Source organism: Rhinolophus ferrumequinum, chromosome 16 (assembly GCF_004115265.2).
Source record: "Rhinolophus ferrumequinum isolate MPI-CBG mRhiFer1 chromosome 16, mRhiFer1_v1.p, whole genome shotgun sequence".
Taxonomy (NCBI): Eukaryota; Metazoa; Chordata; class Mammalia; order Chiroptera; family Rhinolophidae; genus Rhinolophus; species Rhinolophus ferrumequinum.
In genome coordinates this window covers 5,245,999-5,266,272 of record NC_046299.1, presented here as the reverse complement: position 1 = coordinate 5,266,272, position 20,274 = coordinate 5,245,999, and the positions used below count along the sequence as shown (strand labels likewise).

Genomic DNA, 20,274 nt, shown 5'->3' with positions numbered 1-20,274 from the left:
GGGTTTTGAAAGGGACATACATTTAAATACTACAGTAAGATAGTGTGAATGAAAACAAAAGTTTGTGGTTTAAAGCTAATTTCAAGTAGACCTCTCCTAAATATTTTTAGGAAGTTTAAAGAAAGAGTTGGATGGGTGGGGAGGAAAAGGGGGAGGGGTATGTGAGAGAAGAGTGGGAAGAGTTTGAGGAAGGACGACTTTGGAAAGGGTTGCGGAGGGAAGCATTACCTGATGGGCAGATGAAGACTGGCTGTGTTCAAGCTGAGGTGAAAGCTCTCCATTTGTAACCAGTGCAGAGAGGGGAAGTCAATCTATTTTCAAGCTGTTTCTGCTGCGTTGAGGAGAGACTTTTTGAAAGGACAACTATAACGTAGTAGCTGCTTTTGAATTTTATTCGTTGAACAGGTTTAGTTACCATTTACAACGAAGGGTCTGACAATCAGTCTTGGCTGTTAAGACAAGCTTGGAACCAAGAAGCAGATGAATATGAAAACAATCCCATAGGAGAAGCAGGGGATTTCTTACAGGACAACATTCTGATAAATGCAAACAAGAATGACCATTATTTATACTTAATACCTGATTTATGATCCTGGTTTATTCCATACTGGCTGCAAAAGTACAATTTATTTTTGTGTGTGTGTGTATACCCTGATAACTTATTTAGAATGAGTGAGTTTGGAGAGATTTATGGTAAAAAAAAATTATTTTTATATGGTAAGTTCATCCAGCTCTTCTGTTTATTCTTTTTATTGAAAACCATTGCAGAAAGCTGTTGGAGAAGCAGGGATGTGGTTATACATTATAAACGAACCTCATTTGGAAGAGCTACAGTACACAGCAAATATGTATTGATATATAGCAGGACATTACAAGGTTTTCATTAATAAATTACAACTCTTAAAGATTTCTATTTATCAGGTATGTTGATGGTGAGGGTGAATTTTTCTCTAGAGGCCTTAATATTAGTTGGGTTACTCTATTGCTCTTAAAATTTTCTGATTCATTGTTGGGCTTGGATTTGCATCAGGGAAGTTTGCACTGTGTGTTACCGTCAACTTAAGTGGAGAGATGAGTCCTTTTTCTTTCTGTAAATGTTCTTTGTGCTCTTTCTGGACTGCATCCTTGGGGCATGAGCTCAAATGTCTGGGCACTTGGGTCTTTCTTCTTTAGAGCAATGATCACATTGTACCAATTTGTTTTCCTTTGGTCTCTTGTTTAATGTCTGTATCTGCTCTGAGACTGTAGACTCAATGAGAGCTGCAGCCGACTGTTTTGTCCTGTCCTACTCTCAGAACTCAGTAGAGCACCCAGCACGTGGTAGCATTAAAAAAAAAAGAGAGAGAGAGAACCAAAGAACAGGGAATGGTTAGAAAAACAGATATTGGCAGATGAGGAACAGAGAAGGAAAATGGCAGTTGAGAGAAATTTAAGACGATAATCCCTGATGAAATCACTCTTTATATTACAAAATATGCTAAAATCTGTAGGATTTCAAAGGTTTTTGTGTCGGTATGCATCATTTCATTATATTTGTGTGAATAAGAGAGGTTCATCAAATGAAACAGTTGATTTATGTTACGAGCTGGATTACCTTAGTTTTTGTAGGGCTCCATGGAAGGCAACTGACAAACCTCTGAGTCAGGAGACAAAGTGTCACATTGTATGGGATGAAACACATAAACTAGAAGATGGGCAACATAATGATATGAACTCACACAGCCTAAGCACTGGAGACCTCTCGGCTCATTGGAAGTTGCTATCTATTTTTAACACTTACTGGTAAATAATATGCAGTCTAAATATCAATAAGCATTGATAGCTGTAGAATAAAACATAAGTCATATGTTGTGTAAGACACTACTTATCTTTCATGGTTAAGTTAATTGCAACTTAGGAAGTTATAAAATAGAATCTCTTGAATACATCAATAATCAGCTCAAGTCAAACATGTATTGGCATCGGCCTGGTAGCTCAGGCAGTTGGAGCTCCGTGCTCCTAACTCTGAAGGCTGCTGGTTCGATTCCCACATGGACCAATGGGCTCTCAACCACAAGGTTGCCAGTTCAATTCTTCGAGTCCCGGTGGGCTCCACCCCCTGCAACTAAGATTGAACACGGCACCTTGAGCTGAGCTCCTGGATGGCTCAGTTGGTTGGAGAGCATCCTCTCAACCACAAGGTTGCCGGTACGACTCCCGCAAGGGATGGTGGGTTGCGCCCCCTGCAACTAGCAACGGCAACTGGACCTGGAGCTGAGCTGCGCCCTCCACAACTAAGACCGAAAGGACAACAACTTGACGTGGAAAAAAGTCCTGGAAGTACACACTGTTCCCCCAATAAACTCCTGTTCCCCTTCCCCAATAAAGAATCTTTAAAAAAACCCAACAACATGTATTGAGTGGTGTTGGGGGTGAAACGTGAATGAATCTCAGTTCACTCTCTTCCTTGAAGAGAGTGAATTGAATGTATTGTTGGAATGTAGAACATACTAAGGACACATAATTCCCATGAATTTCTGAGTCTGACTGAACCGCCTTTCTTAACACTTTGAGATAATTTGAAGTAGAGGTTTCCTGGATACCCATTTACTAGGGAGATGAGTAAGACAAGAATCAGGATAGAAATACATCCATCCATGCTGCACCTTGTTCTATTCTTTTATTGAAAAGTTCAGGCATAAATTATATAAAATAATGTTAATATTGAAGTCTTGCCACCCAGCTTGAGAAACAAAATGTTGCCAATAAAATTATTTTGTTGCCATTCCATTCCTTCCCTCCTCCTCTTGATGTAGTTTTGTTTTCTCAAACTTTCCATAAACTGTATAATTCTGTACATATCATTTCACAACTTGCTTTTGTTACTCAACCCCTCCTCCCTAATTTATTCATGTGGATAAATTTAGATCCAAATAATTTTAACTGTTGTACAGTATTCCAATGTGTGACTGTTTATAATTTGCCCAATCTTCTCATGCTGGCCATTTTGGTTACTTTCAATTTCTCTCAAACGCAAAGTTGCCATGAACACTCCTGCACAGGGACGGTAGGCAGGAGCAGAATTGCCTAGCTCAGAGCGAGCCCGCAGTAAATTGTAATAATTGATAATTGTAATAATTATTGTAATTAGGGAAAAGAAATATCTCGGAAACACATTTCCTCCCCTGCCCACTACCTATTACCCATGTGGGATTCCAAGCAGGGTTTCCAGGTAGCAAAAGGTATAAAGGAGCTGAACGTTTTCAGAAGCATTACCACTACCTTAAGTTTGTGAAGCCCCTTATGCATTTCAAATCGCTTTTCAATATTTTATCTCATGATTTCTCTCTGCAGTAAATCTGAGAGGGAGGCAGGGCCGCTATCCTTATTTATCCCCATGTGCCTGAGGAAAGTCCGTGGTGGAGCCAGGACGAGACACCATGCTTCCTGAGTCTTACTCTAGGAGGTGTTGTCTTTTGTTTTTTTGCTTATTAGTTTAGGGGTTTTTTTTGTTCAATTTTCGATGTCTGAATTGATTTTTGCCCTCCAACAGCTTATTAGCAAAGTAGTGAGAAGCAGCTTTGAGCAGTTTGCATTTCATATTATTTTCTTTCAAAAGATACGGATGCTTGTGAATAAAATATAAGAGAATTTTCTAAGTAAATTAAAACATTTTCGATAGATAGTATATTCTCTGCTCACAGGCTCCACTGAGACTTGTTCCCCTGATCCTTCAAACCTCCCTTAAAGGCACCTCACCTCTAAGATGAGATGAGGTCACCCCCCTGTTAGGTGAGGACTTCTTGTGGGCTCCCTCTGCTCCCTCCGTTTCCCACTGGCATGCGCCAGGTGTGTATTTGTGTGGTGTCATGGTCCCCTCTGGTCTCTGAGTGCCCTCCCCTCCTCCATCTTGGTTATGCGGTGCCCTCAGGATACAAAGTGAGTGTCCCACAAATGTGCTGAATGAATGGATGCAAACTTATTCCCTGGAAATAAATGTGATGCTTGACATGAAAATGGTCGATACATTGAGCTACAGTGTAATTAAAATGTCTCATGCTATGAAGCATGCACACTGACTTATTCTTGATTTATTGTTTTATCAATGTTGTTTCTGTCATATGCATGTAAACGCAGGGAGGAAGAATCTAGGCTTTTTATTGCATTAAGAATGTGTAGACATGCATGGTTACATTTTGTTTTGTTTTTCTTATTCGATGGTATAACAACAAAAAAATTTACCAAAAAACAGCCATAATTTTACCACAGTAATTGTCTTCCATTTTCCTAAAATTTCATTTCTTCTATGTGCATCTTTTCACTTTATCTCATTATAATCACAGTATCTATGCAAATGTGTATTCCCTTAGCACGCCAAATGTATCTTACATTAGTATATATTTTTGCATGTGCGTTTAGTGGCTAAAATATTCTTGCATTTAAATGATGTACCTCAGTGTATGGAACAAATTCCATATTCTTAGACGTTTAGATTGTTTTTGCAGATTTTGTTGCTGTTAGTGATGCCACAGTGATTCTCTCGGTTTTGGTTTCATGTTATCATTTATACGTGTATGTATGTATTTAAACATAGGGAGGAGGTAGATCACACATAGAGAGGTAAGGGGCATGGCTCTGCAGTCGTGGTACCTGGGTTTGAGTCCTTGATTTGCTGTTTATCAGATGCCCTCCTTGGCAAGTTATGGGACTTCTGTGTGTCTACAGTCCACGTGTAAAGTGGGGAAGGAAATTCTAGTACTTCATAAGGTTATGAAGATTAAATGATGTATGTCAAGAGCTTGGAACACAGTCTGATTCGAAACGAAATCTCATTAAAATTTAGTTCTTCAATAACCCAGGTCTGGGGGAGGGCTAGGGGTGAGTGACAGCCTGGATGAAATGTGATTGGCTGTGATCCTGCTGGACAAAGAGGCTGGGTGCCAGGTACAAGGGGGTTTGGACTCACTGTACTATTATACTTTTTTAGATGTTTGAATTTTTTTTTTTTATAAGGAGAAGTGAAAGCACACACAATACAAAAACATTTTAGGTTTTTAATTTATTTTTTGGGTTTTGAATTATTTTCTTTGGACATGTTTCTAGAAGTGGAGTCACCAGGTGGGATATTTTATAATAGTGTTGAATACGGCAAATTGCACTAGTAAAGGATTGTTTACTGTATGGTGCTATGCACAAATCTGAAGTAAACCAGTTTTATCATGGTCATAAATAGCATGAAGTATTACTATTACATGTTTTCTATCCAATATTATGAATTAAAAGGTGCTTCAGTTATTTTAATTTCCACTTTTTTATTAGTAGAAAGTTTGAACATTTTCCTAATTGTGTTTGCTGGTGGTTATTTAAAAAATTTTAAATTATCTACTTCTGTCCTCCGTCCTTTTATCTATTAGGGTTTTATAGGATTCTGTTTTATCAAAGCAATATAATAAATAGTTTGTTATTAAACTCATGGTAGCTGTCTTATTTCATTTTTAAGTGAAAGGAGAAACTGTCATCCCTATGTGGCCATTGTGACATATGATTGAAAAATTCCCTGTTCCATACGTATTCACGGCAAACATAGTTTTGGATACTTTAGGAATCCAAGATATAGGAATGATTATGATCTCCATGTCACGTTGATTTGGAATATGTTTTGGATTTATAGTTGCTGTAAATAGATGGTCAAGCAATGATGAATTGCTCTGAGGTGACAGCCACCACTGTTCTTTATATAGTGTCCCCTCAGTGTGCTGTCATCGTCATTGTCGACCATCTGCCACCAGAGGCCAGGCTGCAGAAGTCCCTGGTCAGTGAAATTTGACCTCCGTAAATTTGCAGGTGTTTTGGGAAAGACAACGAGACCACCATTCCGCTTTTATAGTATATTCGCTACCAATACAGAATACTATTTGTATGGGGTGTATACTATTTGTATTCTGTATTCGTAGCGAACACACTAGCCCCCCTCATCCGTAATTTTGCTTTCCACGGTTTTAGTGACCTGCGGTCAACCCTGGTCTGAAAATATTAAAGTGAAAGTCCCAGACATGAACAATTCATAAATTTTAATTGCATGTGGTCCTGAGGAGCATGATGAGATCGCATGCCGCCCTGCTGGGTCCCACCTGGGATGGGAGTCATCCCTTTGCCCAGCGTCTGTACGCTGTACACAATCCCCATCGTCGGTTACTTGGTGGCCGTCTAGGTTAGCAGGTCGGCAGTGGTGGCATCACAGTGCTTCTGTCCACTCACCCTTATAGTAACCTAATGCTGAGTCACAGGACAGACGTCATTTATCTCCCTTCATCTCATCATGTAGGCATCGCATCATCTCACGTCATCACAAGAAGAAGGGTGGGTTCCCTACAGTAAGATACTTGGAGAGACTGACAGAGACCTCATTTACATAGCTTATTCCAGTATGTTGTTATAATTGTTCTATTTTTTATTATTGCTGTTAATCTCTTATGGTGCCTACTTTATAAATTAAACTTCGTCACAGGTGTGTATGCATAGGAAAAAACAGCATATATAGGGTTCCGTACTATCCACGGTGTCAGGCATCCACTGGGGGTCTTGGAACGTACCACCTGCAGATGGGGAGGGCGGCGGGGACTGCTGTATGCTCACATTTGCTTTCTCTCTTCATCATTTCCTACTTTTCGTGGTATTAATCACAATTGCTAATTCCAGTACAGACTATGATCACAAGTTCTCTCTGTAGCTTTACAAATGTGCCCAACTGCCTGTCATCAGGGTACTGAGTAATCTGATGTTCTTACGGACGTTCCTTATTATGGGTCTTATGGGGCGGACACATTTCTGTTATATGATTACAACCTATATTTTTAAAAATTTAGGCTTCTGGGTCCTCATATTGTACAGCGGTCTACTTAAACTTTATAGCATTTTGTGTTTAAACCTATAATTTATAAATGATAGCTTTTCAAAGTGGATTTCTGGTGTACTGAGAGCTGTATTTTATGCCATCTTCGTGGCCATAGGGACTGAATGGTGACAGTGTACCGAGCCCTCTATATTTCATATTCCTATTATTTACTCCTTGACAAACAGCAACAGGAGCATAAAATTGTTTTATTTGTTTTATCAGATTTGCATAAGAACTTTCTTACAGAAAGCTTTTATGGCACACAGCACATATATAAATTATCTTATAATTGTCCTTTTGAGGTATACCTTGTGGTTTTGTTGCTGTTTTTCCCATTTCATTTTTTGGAAAACATTTTAGATCAAAAACATATGCCATGATGGACAGAGCCTACCAGTTGTTTAAAGGATCCATGCAAATTGAAAGCAAGGTGTTTTTTTGGTTTGTTTGTTTTTGTTTTTCATTTTTGTTAGTAATCTTTAGAAAAACTAAAATTTTAAACCTGAGTTTATGACATGAGATTATGTGATGGGCTACATTTGGACACTGGTTGTCAGACTTAAAACAGACAAGCAAAAACACCTTTTAAAAGATCTGATATTTGCTTCTAATCAGAAAAAGAATAGAGTTCTAAAACTTCTGTGTAACAAGTAGCATCTAAATTGTGTCTATGAATGTGTGTTTGTGGGGGTGTTGTATGCATTTAATAAAACTTGTATAAAATTTACGGACAAAATCTCCAAAATAGTGTTTCTAGTGATATAAGATAAACACAAATGCGGATATAGATATTCTGGTTAACTAAATTAAAAAAAAAAGCTAAAAGGTCAGCTTTTGAGTTTTTAAAAGGTTGATTTCGGTCACCTGAGGAGAGATACATTAGCTGTCATACAGCCAGTAGGTTAGTCGTGGGGCAGAGCAAGTCAGGGCTGGCGTCTGAGGTATACTTACCTCCCTTTGCGATTCCAGCTTCACTGTAGAACTTGGGGATGATAAAATTGAAAATAGAGGAGCTTGTAAACTATTGTCTGTGCGGTGGTAGATGAGGGTAAACGGGGTCAAATATATGGTGATGGAAAGAGAACTGACTCTGGGGGGTGAACACACGATGTGATATATGGATGATGTATTACAGAATTGTACACTTGAAACCTATGTAATTTTACTAACCATTTTCACCCCAATAAATTTTTTTTAATTAAAGTTTATTGGGGTGACAATTGTTAGTAAAGTTACATGGATTTCAGGTGTACAATTCTGTAATACATTATCTATATCTCACATCGTGTGTTCACCACCCAGAGTCAGTTCTCTTTCCATCACCATGTATCAGACCCCGTTTACCCTCTTCTACAGCCCTCCTCCTCCCTTACCCTCTGGTAAGCCCTAAACTATTGTCTATGTCTATGAGTTTTTGTTCCTTCATTTGTTTGTCTTGTTCTTTTGTTGTTTTCAGTTTTATATACCACATGTCAGTGAAATCATATGGTTCTCTACTTTTTCTGTCTGACTTATTTCGCTTAGCATTGTAATCTCAAGATCTATCCATGTTGTCGCAAATGGTCCTATTTCATCTTTTCTTACTGCCGAATAGTATTCCAATACATTTTAATTAAAAAGAAAATAGAGGAGCTTGTTCCAGCATGCTTTCCCAATACGATGTGTGTTCCCTGCCCTGGTATAATCTTTTTAGATTTATCTATGAACTGTCTCCCTCATCGTTTCACCCACATTCTGTAACCTTTCCCCCAGCTGTTACTGCCACCACTTCCCCACTTCCCCCTCCACATTCCATGCTGAACGTAAAGAGGCACCTGGCTGGCTTCCTACCCATGCTCATAGTGTCGAGATAAACGTCAGCCAAACCTCTGTGCCTTCCTGGCCTGCACGTACGGCCGCTGTGACCTTAGAGCGTCTTCCTTCTCACGACTGAGTCCCTGAGGGTGACGTCCCTGACCCCTGTCCCTTCTCCCTCCTGCCTACAACAGTCCAGCACATTACTGAACAATCACCTTTCATCATCTCACTTTCTCTTGTCAAGTTTTCTTGCCCATTTTTAAATTTCCGTGGGATTCAAGCTGGTTCACAGTTTAAATCTGATTTAAAGTAAATTGCTAGAGGAAATCTGGAAACCTAACTAATAAATAGTAGATTTTTCAGCCTACATCTACATTTTCTTTCTCTGCTCCTAAGAGGCAGTAGGGTACAGGGTTAAAAGCAGGGACTCCTGAGCCACACTGCTGCGTTTCAAACCTGGTTCTTCTGCCAGTTACTGCTGTGTGACCTTGGCAAGTTACTCAACCTCTTTGTGTCTCAGATTTTTTATAGTGGAGATAATAGAAATCCTTATAGCATTTAGAGTTCTGGTGAAGGTGAAATGCACAAATAACTGTAAAGTATCCACACTGGTGACTGGCACACAGTAAAGTGCCATATAACATTTGCTGTTGCTGTCCTCCTGCTCCCAGCAGCTGGACCTGGGACGTGCCGGTTCTGTCATCTGTCACCAAGGCTCAGCGATGACCCAGGTCTCGCTCCTTGGCATAGAGATGTGTACTAGTGACCTCTTCACATACACATTTTAAGATCCTAAAAGCAACATACTAAAATATTAGCAGGTCATCACGAAAATACCAGAACTTTTATCAAAGAGAAAACACAAGTGACATGAGTGCACTGTTGTGAGGAGTGACACACACCTGGCAAGTGACCCTAGGCTGGCCAAGACCCAAACGAAACAAGTTTGGTCTCATGCACTGTTTCTTTTTTGGCCACGAAAAACAGCAGCGCCTCTTACCTGACGAGGACTTACCTTCATGTCCTGACCCTCCCCCGGCTCCTGTCTGGCATCACCAGCCTCCTGCCAAACGCAGCTCCTGCCTAAGTGGAGATTTGCATGGTGATAAGTTTTGTTTCAAAGTGAAGACAACGTGGACATTACGGCTGGTCCGTGCACTGGCCTGTGGTGTTCTCAGGAACACCCCGTCTGCGGCTCCACAGTCCTGTGTCCAGTGGGGTTTCGCTCACACCCATCCCTGGTCCTCGGAGAGGCCACAGTGGGGGGTAGGGGGCCATTGGATCCCTCTGGAAAAAAGAGTAACAATAAACCAGCTTCTCAAATACCACACCCTTCCAGTGTATGGGACCCGGAGGGGGCACCGAACAGCAGGGGAGGGTTCTGACCTGGTCCTGAGCCTGCGGCTGGCAGTGGGCACATCGCCAGGCCTAGTGGCCGTGGACTTTCTGTGGCCGGTGCCTGGCTCATGGACAGAGGTCTCTTGTTGTCTGCCTGCATCGATGATTAGTAAAGAGCTGGCACTGGAAATGCTTGCAGAACAGGGAATATTATCTTTTTCCTTCTCGTAGAAATTCATGGTGAACCATTGCTTTGTCCCTTTTGAAATTTGGCATTAATTTCGAATTTCTTGCCTATCTTGATTTCTAGTGGGATTCTAGGCCAGCTATCTTTGGATAAAAACAATACTTAATACTTGGCTTCTACTTATATTGAGGGTAATCTACAACAGTCTAACAATCCTGGTCTTTGAATAGTTTTAGAGGGTTCTGAAAACAAAATGAGCTGTTCAATGGTGCTTCCATGATATAAGCATATGCCATCATTATACTCACCAGCTGGAGTTGCTGGGATTAAATGAGATGATTCACACTGAAAGGCCAGTGTCTGGCACATAGTAGGTGCTCATTAGTTCCTTTCCCCACATGTACTTATTAGTATTTAGAACATCGAAATAGGTTACTCTAAGAAAACCAACAGTCCCATAGTAGTAATGCGTATCATTTATTTTGATGGTTATTTTAAAAAATTAATATTTCAAATATACTGAAACTAAAAATCCTAATATACTCGATGTACCATATAGACTTAAAAAGTGAACACTTTGCCATATAGTCTTAAATTCTTAAAGAAATGAAACCTCACACCTATATTGGGAAGGCACCCTCCCTGCGCCCATAGCTCAGTGCCTGCCCCGGCTTCCTTGAGATAACCCTCTCCTGGTGGTGGGCACCTTTCCTGTCAGTATTTTTAACTTCTACTATATTCCTATGTATTCTTTAATAATATATAATGTTTGTTGTGTGTTCTACAAAGTTGCAGAAGCAGTATAATAATGTATCCTTTGAACCAGTGTGCTTCGCTCATTCATTTGAAATTTATGTTGCAGCTAGAGCTAGTTTCTTTCAGCTGCTGTAGGATTCCATAATTTATTTAGGGATGTTATATGTATTATTTAATTATCATAGAACACTTTGAGGTAAGTTTTTCTGACTTAGCTTCAGAGCATGTATTCAAACCCAGGTTTATCCAATCCCGTGATGCCATCCTTTCGATAAATATTAGGAAAATAAATTTGGGGAAAATGAGCTTGCAGACTGGCTCCCACTGTATCTCTGGGATCTGAATGTAAAGGAAATCTATGGTTGTCTGTCCTCCCGGCCTGGGGCAGGCAAGACCAGGGCAGCCCCGACCGACTCCCTCAGGGGGCCTGTGGTCTGCAGGGAGAAAAGGGTCAGCAAGTTGAGATGTTGGTTCCAGGGGGTACAAGATCCTTTCTGAGTAACCAATGTGGAAATCAGTGATATTTTCGAGGCCTGAAAGGCAGGAGGAAAGGGAGAGGTTTTAAAAAAAGGGTAAGATATGGAGCCAACGCTCAAGGAACTTAAAATCTAGCAGGAGAGATAAAACTATCATGAAACAGAACAAACGCGTGCTGTCTAACTTGGTATATGCTGTGCTGCCCCCCCCCCCTTGTCATCTTCTGCAGAAATGGGACGTTTTGTATTTTTTATGCATCTTGATTTTTCATTCAACAATACCTTCTAAAAACCCTTTCAAGTCACCCTGTATAGAACCAATTCAACTTTTAAAGGCTGCATAATAATATTCCATGCTATGGACATATCATCATTTATTTAAGCATTCTCTTATTACCAAGTTTTTTTTTTTTTGGGGGGGGCTGTAAACTGCTAACAACATACATATCCTCATATATGTCTGTGTCCTCTGTGCACTGGTGGTCTGATTTTTCTGCAGGAGAGATTACCAGGAGTGCAATGGCTGGGTAGGAGGGTATATGAACTTTTAATTTTGATGCCATGTTGCTTTTTAAAAAGGCTATAATTCATTTTCCCTACCATCAATGTATGTGAGTATCCTTCCCGACATTGTCACTCCCAATGGTTACGATATCTTGTCTTAAGTGTCTGAGTGGATGTAAACTTCTACCCCGTTATCAGTTTCTGGGGCCACTAGGAAATACGAACATCTTTTTGGACATTATGTTGGTCATTTATTTTTGCCGTTTTGTGCACTGCTCATCTTCTGCCTGGCTTGTTAGTAGCCTTTGGGTTTTTCCCTTGGTTAGTTTGTAAGAGCTGTTTCTATAGAATAGGTACCAACCCTTTGTCATTTATATTACAAAATATTTGGACAAGCTATATCATTTGTCTCTTGCCTTTGTCTGCCAGCCAGTTCACTGAAGGATTAGAGTAGCAAACCAAGTTTTATGAGCTCAAAGAATAGCCTAATTAATCTGCTAATCCACCTGTGCCCATGACTGAACTATGACCTTGACGGGTAGGGTACAACCTGCTTGCTGAAGAGCGTGGTCGCTCACGGCATCAGCTGAATGTGCTATCACTTAAGCTTTTCAGATACTCTTCCAGCAGCAGGGAGGAATACTCACTTACCTGTGTGCCCGATGTACAGGAAAGTGTGGTTAGACCCCCGAGCCGCTGCAGTGCTCAGCTGGCCTCTCTTCCTTATGGAAACGGACTCCTGAAATCTGTATCATTCTTTTTTAGAATTCACACCATCCTCGAGGCCTCACCCACCTGTAGTGGGCAAAGTGACTCATCACAGCATTGAATTGTACTGGGACCTGGAAAAGAAAGTGAAACGGCAAGGACCTCAGGAGCAGTGGTTCAGGTTCTCGATTGAAGAAGAATACCCCAAAATGCACACTTACGGTATCATTTATACGTAGGTGCAGCGTCCAATTGCTTAACATTTTGCTTTGCTTTCCTGATTAGCTGGGATGGTTTCTATTGTCCATAAAATGACTCGTTTTAAAATTAAAGAAAAGAATGAGTCAGCATCATTTGCATTCATGCTTTTTATGAATTATAATCTTTGGAAAAATAAGCATTAGCAGTAGCTTTGAAATTAAACCCTCTGTACCTTTGAGAGCTTCTTAGCCTTCTGAAAGAAGAGCTTCTAATGGTATATTTTTAAAATCCAAAATGTAGAGACAGAAAGAAAGGAGAGTTTGATGAAATTAGATGCGATTCCCATCAGGCTGTCTGCCTTGGACAACTTCTCCCCCTCATGCCACACCACTGTTCCCTTCTTAACTCTTTCCAACCAACCTGCTGTCTCAGTCTGAACCAGGCCACGCTGGTTCCCACGTTGGCACCTTTCTTACTGCCTTTCCCTTCTGTTTTATATATTTCCTTCTGTTTTTATACGGCTGGCTCCTTCACACCATGCAATTATCAGATCAAATATCCCCTCCTTGGAAGGCCGTCTGGGGCAGCCATCCTTCCACCCAGCCACCCTCTCTGTCATGACCTTGTTTCATACGCCTTGTAACGTTGAACTCCACTGGAATTATTTCGCCTGATCGCATGTTCATTTTTCTATCTCTCCACCAGTATTGAAACTTAGCAACAGGCAGATTCCTCCCGCCTAACACTCTATTCCCAGCTCCTAGACCGTGTCGGTGCATAGTGGGCCCTCAAAATGTCTGTTGCATGAATAAATAAGTAAATGAATGCAACAGAAGTGATTCAGAAGTCATTCCTTCTTAGTCTTCATTTCAACTCATGTTTCTCCCCTATGACAGCTTTATCACTTGCAAAATGACTCTGTGTTTCAGGAACACCAAAACTGAGATACAAATATGGTTTTAAATTAAACTTTAAATTTTTTGGTAATTGCAGGTTCATATCTAGTTGCAAGAAGCAACACAGAGAGAAGGAAAACGGATAAATGTGTGCCTTTTCCCCGTTTTCCCCAATGGTTACATGATGGGAAACTGTCCAGCCAGGATACTGGCGCCGGGGTGGTCAAGCTCAAGTACAGTTCCAGCGTTTTCCTGCCTTTCCTCAAAGTGGCGATGTGAGGAGGGTGCTGACCTCAGGGTATTACACGCAGGCTTCAGCTCTCGCCTGAATGATGCCATCCCTGAGAGCTGATGACCAGTTCTCAAAAAGGAGTGGGCATTTATCTGAAATGTACTTAACCACCTGAAAATAATTCCTGACCTGACTGCTTGAAAATGTTACTTGAATCACGTCATGTATTCTGTTAGGTAGTTTCCATCTAAAAGCAGGAATGATATTATAAGTATTCCCCCTCCGCTCCCCCCCTTTTCCCTTGTACCATGAGCTGTGTGTGGGCCCAGCCCAGCCGGGGCTGTCCGGGATCCTCCCTTCCTTCCTTTATGCTCCTCTCCTTGGCTGGGCGGCCAGGTAGACAACCTCTCCTGGAGAGACCACGGCTATGTGCACGGCCTCCCGCCCGATGTGTTGTGTTGCATTTTCCCCAGAGACCAGCCTGCTGTCCCGCTGGGCCCAGCGCTTGGGTGGCCTGGCATTGCGGGGCTGGCAGCAAGGCCCTCAGACCTCCGCGCGAAAGGCTCTGGTGAGATGCTCCCACTTGCTCAGAGAACGAGGCAGCGCACACCTGGACACTAGGTGGCAGAATTAGACCGCATTCATCTTGAACTTCTGCTCCATCTGTCGCTCGCTCGCTTTGCGTTGCCCTAAAGCTCGCAAATTTCTTTAGAAAAGCGATTATCTGGAACACCTGACCTTGGGGTTCTAGATGTGAGAGCTTCCTTCCAACTTGTCAGCTTCTGTTCAGGTGCCCCCCCCCCCGACCCCCCCTCCAGTCTTGAATCCGTGGAGCCATCCTTGACTTGATGTCTCCTCACAGCGAGTTATCTAGTTTTCTGGGCTCTCCCTTTGCGAGTTTCTCCTGGACGCCCCCCACCAGACCGTGGTGTTTCCTGTGTGACCTCTGTTCTCTGACCGGCTCATTGCTGTGACCTCAGTTCCTGCAACTGCCCAGAATATTTGCTGATTGGATGGCGTGGCCTTATTCCTCTTTCCTCGCCTTCTATCCCATTGTTCTCTCTTGGCCACATGAATTTTCTTTGGAATCTTCCTTGTGTCAAATTGTCTTCAGTGGGTCCCCAGTGCTCGAGGATGAAGGTCAAGCTCCTTAGACTAATGTTTCACGCCCGTCACAGTTTGCCCCGACCCGCCCTTTGTGTAGCCGCCCACGAGGCCTACTTACTGCCCCGTGACTGTGCCTTGACTTTTTCTTCAGTTGTTTTCCTTGTTTGGACAAATTTCACCTCCCCGACCCCTGCTCCATCCTTGTTCTGCTCAAGTCAGATTCTACCTCCTTTAAGAAGCTCCTGTCACCATCCTGTCTACCTCCTTGAAGTTCCTATGATGACTGGTGCATTTTATTCATTCAGTCAGCATGCACTGAGTAGGTGCTTTATGCCAGACACTGTTCTGCATGCTGGGGGTACAGCACTGGACAGACAGACAAAAACCCCCCTTTCATGATGAGGCAAACAAAAGGTAAATAAGACACGTAAGTACATTGAGAGGGGATGTCAGATCATGGTAAGAAACAAGGAGAAAAAGCCGGGGGAAAAAGGGGGGCCTAAGGGGGAGGTGAGGAGGGCTTCTCTGAGACGGTGACATCTGAGGACGAAAGCAAGTGAGGCCTCTCTGGGGCCTGTGAAGAGACAGAACATTCCAGGAAGAAAAAATAAATAACACGTGAAATCAGATGGGGCCTGGTATGTTCCAGAAACACAGAGGAGTGGCGTTAACAAGGAGCAGAGTCATGGGGGGGAGGTTAGCGAGGCAGTGGAAGGGAGCTGCTGGGGGCTCGTGGGCTGTCACGAGAACTTTGCCTTTCCTGTGGAGGGGTGGGAAAGGCCCTGGAGGTTGTTAAGCTCAGGAGTGGCGGGCCTGACTTCTGCTGTCCGAGCACTGCTGGCGGCTGAGTTAAGAGAGGGCCGTAGGAGCCACGGCAGCAGGGGCAGGGAGGGCTCCTCAGGAAGCTGGTGCAGTCATTTCGGTGGGAGATAATAGAACCCAGTGTGAGAAGTGGTTGAATTCAGGGTATGTTTTAACGATGGATGTGAAAACTTTGCCGGTGGACCAGGTACGGGATGTGAGCGAAACAGGCCAAGTTAGACTGCATTAATTTCAACTTCAGAATCCCGGTGGCTTAGGACAGCAGTAGCTCATTTTGCCCACAAAGTGCCCGCTGTGTGTTGGCCATGGCTCCGTTCCACCTTCCTCCCTCCACAGCCCAGGCCGATGCAGTGGCCTCTGCCTGAACATTGTCAGTCATTGTGGCAGCGGGGGACAAGTGCATGGCGTGACGCCTGAGAATGACATACTTCCCTCCTGCTAATGCTTCATTGCTCAAAGCAAGTCATCCATCCATGTCTGAGGTCAGCAGGGCATGATGTAGAGTCCTTGGGAGGGCACCCAATATTCGTGAACAGTAATCGGTCCTCCACAAGTGGCACCAAGGTTTTGGCCTGAGCAGCTAGAATGACAGGTGGGGAGACTGCAGGTGGAGCAGAAGCTCGGTTTGGGACTAACAGACATTCACGTAGAGATGGTAATAAGGGAAGAACGGGCCAGGGGGGAGTCTGGGCTGGAAAACGCATTTCAGAGTCATCAGCGGGAGCCCGGGTTGCAGTGCGGCGGGCGGGAGCACAGAGAGAAATGTGGTGACTGAGTCCTCGGCATGCCAATGTTTAGTTTCTTATGTTTCATGTTTGCTCGACTCTTGCATCAAATATTTGCTTATTGACTGATAACAAAAAGGAGGGTATGCTTTGTACTTCGTATATTTTGCTCCACTGTGGAAACAGTTCGATGATTCCTTCATTCTTTAGCCTACCATGCCTGGGCAGGGTAAAGTTGTGTCTCTCCCCAGACTCAACAAACCGCTTCTGTTAGTCACCCTGTGTCTGCATGGTAATCACAGTGTCATGCCCGAGTCTGTGCAGTCACCACTGCACGACCCCCCAAGGGGCCATGTGCCCCTGCTGTGTCTGGTTCTTCCTGTGGGGCCATCTCGATTGCTGCCTGGGAGCCCCCAGCCTCCCCCAGAGGTGTTCAGTTACATCTGTCTTCTAGAACAGTTCTGTTATTTCCCTGTCCAGGGGTTATGAAGGTGCCATTTGCTTGAGGGTGATCTCATGATATTTATTAATAGCAATATTGGATTTTATGGGGAGCACTTTTGGTTTTCTTTTGGTCTAAAACTATGTTAAGTCTGTGACACCTGGCATTGAATTCCATTGAGACTTGGGTATTATATTCTCCCTGAGCTCCTGAGATCTTTGCAGGCGTCCCAAATTGTTGAGGGTTCAGTTTCTATGCTTCAAGTATATGTAGATACAGATCTATGCTCACAAAACAATAAAATCCACCTACTCATGAGATTGTTTGTCCCAAGCTGATAGAGTTCCCTTTTTTAAATTATTATTATTTTTTAGCCCTTGCAGCTTTTCTGAATATTTATCTTTGTTTCAGAGCGTTTTCTTTGATGGTGAATGCATTTATATCTATTTTTAACACTTTTCTGTGTTTTGGTTTCTTAATTCAGATGTTTCTCTTAATGCTGTTGTTATCATTTGTTCATTCTTCTTTTTTCTCCTAATTTCTTTTTTGCCGATTCACGTATCAGTTATCTATTGCTGCATAACAAACTACCCTCCAATTTAGGGGCTAAAGGTAAAAACCAATCACATGTTTGCTCCTGAGTCTATGGTTTGGTCAAGGTGGGAATGGCGTGTCTCTGCTCCTTGTGGTCTCGGCTGGTGCAGCTCAGCTGGGGTGGCGTCCCAATGGCGTCACTCACGTGACTGTGCCTCTGCTGGGGTGTCTGGGACGGCCGGGGGCTGACTGGGCTTCTTTGTCTCCCTTCATTGTCAGGCGTCTTCCCGTGACTCTGACCAGGCGGCCGCTCCCTCCAGCGGGAAAGCCGAACTTCTTTACATGGTGGCTAGCTTCCAAGGGAGCAAAAATAGAAGCTTCCAGGCACCTTCAAGCTTAGGCCCGGAGCTGCATCTCATGGCTACAGCCCGTCCTGTTCGAGGAACGAGGCTCTAGCTGTGGGAAGAGTAACATGGACCTGTAGGAATTGGGGGTGGAGGGGGGTTGTTGGAGGCCACTTAGATGACACTGTGCCACACATGCCTTTTTTCGGTGAAGAGAACTGTGATTCAAGTAGAGATGGTATCACTTGAGAGGCTGCATGGCCAGCAGAGAGCAGGAGAGCACAGACGAGGGGCAGAAGTACCTGAGGACCCCTCACCCCTTCCTTGGCTCTGTTAGAACTATGCCCAAGAGGTCATTTGGATTTAGGTGTCTGAAGTCACCTGTGATACAAAAAAAAAAAAAAAAAAAAATTCAATGAGTGTTTAGGACTTTATTTCAGCTTAAAAATTTACATTTTGGATAAACCACAAAGGGAGAGAAGCCCAAAGGGGAAAGGGTCTTTGTAAATCTTTCCCAGTGTGCAAACGTGGCTCTCTGGGCCTCAGCACACATGCGGACTGTCACCTTTGCTCTCACCCCCAACCATCTACTGCCCTGCATTCCATGTCCTTCCAGTCAGTGGTTCTTTCTCAGACAACCTGGGGCCTTCTTGTCTGCCAGGGAAGTGCCTGCTACTAGAGGACACGCTTCTGGGCCTTGTCTGCCCGTCACTCGTTCCTCACAGCTGAGGAATTACTTGCCTGCTGGGTGAGTTTGGGGATGAAACTTAGAAGAACTCTGGGTTCTCTCAAACTATCCCCCAGGAATCTGCTCCCTCTAGAGCACGTGTAGGGTCTGCTCTCTAGCCATGCATTGGCCATATGCCTCTCCTTGGGGGAAAGACTGCTTTCCAGTGGGGTCTGGGAGTGCCTGAGTGAGGCTGTCTAATGGACAAATGAGGTATGAGCATACCCCCCTGGCTCAGGTCTAAAGCCATGTTTCAGGTGAGCTTTCATCAGAAGTGATGCTAACTCCAGTGCTGTCATTTCAGCCTGACTCAGCTGTCACTTCTTCACTGTCCTTGACCCCTCTTCATGCCATTCACCAGCAGGAGATGGAGTCAACTCACGGTTGACAGGTTCATCGCGGCCCTGAGCTGGTCCAGGCTGCGTCTCCAGCCTGGCCCAGCCCCTCACAACTTAGGGGCACTAGATGTGTTTCTTGAGTCATGTGGAATAGAATTCATGTACAAATATTTAGGTTGCACATAAACATCCTTGAAAAATTAGTTGTGAATTCCAAAGTATGATTTTGGCCTCTGTAGAGGTCTGCTGAGAATGAATGAAAAATTAGAGACAGAAGATGGAGAAAACAATGGTAAGCTTGGCATCCAAGGAGCTCTGGAGTGTTCTGAATGGAGGAGAGAAGGCTGGTTGGATGTTGAAGCAGGAAAGAAGAGATGGAAACACACAAATACACACTGACTCCCCTGCAAGACACACACACACACCGACCCTCCTCTCCCAACACACACATACACACCGACCCACAAAAGGTAAGCCCTTAAGGTATAAGAAAAAAAAATTTAGATAAAGGAACTGGAAAGATACGTGGAATTGAGTCAAATGCCAATAAAGGTTTTTGTCAGTAATGGGAAGCTGAGGTTTTGGGCAATATTGGGAAATGCTGACTTTTAGAGACCTGATATCCTAGAAAGAGTACAAGTCAAAGCCAGGCCCCTGGGACCTGCCTCCCACGCAGAGGGACGGGGTCTTGTCCCCAGGGCTGGACCCCAGCCTCTTCTGAGCAGGCGGGGAGATTGCCTATCAGTGCTCATTTCTTGGTGCTCATTTTACAGGCTTTGAAAGATGAGACTCCATCCGTCTTCCCTCCTCAGGCGCACGGTTTCCGTTGCTCGCGTGGGATCCGTTTTCTGTGTGTGGTTAGCATCTATTTCCTACAAACCTTTTCCTAGATGAACTTGACCTGATGTTAGAGTAGTTTCTTGTATGCTGCCTGACTCCTCAGCCCCTTTCTGAGTTGCTCACAGGCTACAAGCAATCATGTATTTTATTTCTTCGAGTCCTTCCCCTGTAGTATTTATTATTTTGCCTACAATAGATACGCCGCCGTCAGTTAGACAGCCAGCCTCACCATCCACTCAAAGACCCCACTAGAAAAACATTTATGTACTATTGGACTGCCTGTCTGAGCTCTCAAACGTGAAACTCGGTTAATGGAGAGCAAATATCATAGGTAAACATGATTGTTTCTCCAAAGTACAAAGCTGCGTGCCAGCTGTGTGTCAACACTGGGCTAGCACTGTGGAACAGAGCGGGCGTGTGCTGGGG

General features: G+C 43.4%; 1 protein-coding gene across 1 annotated transcript in view; it reads left to right on the top strand.

The window, feature by feature from the left end:
* Positions 1–20,274, top strand: part of FANK1 (fibronectin type III and ankyrin repeat domains 1) — a 69,591-nt gene that overhangs the window by 32,159 nt on the left and 17,158 nt on the right. Inside the window, exon 2 of the mRNA XM_033131232.1 lies at positions 12,698–12,875. Within this exon, the coding sequence (XP_032987123.1) occupies positions 12,698–12,875 (178 nt within the window). The remainder of the gene's footprint in view (positions 1–12,697; positions 12,876–20,274) is intronic.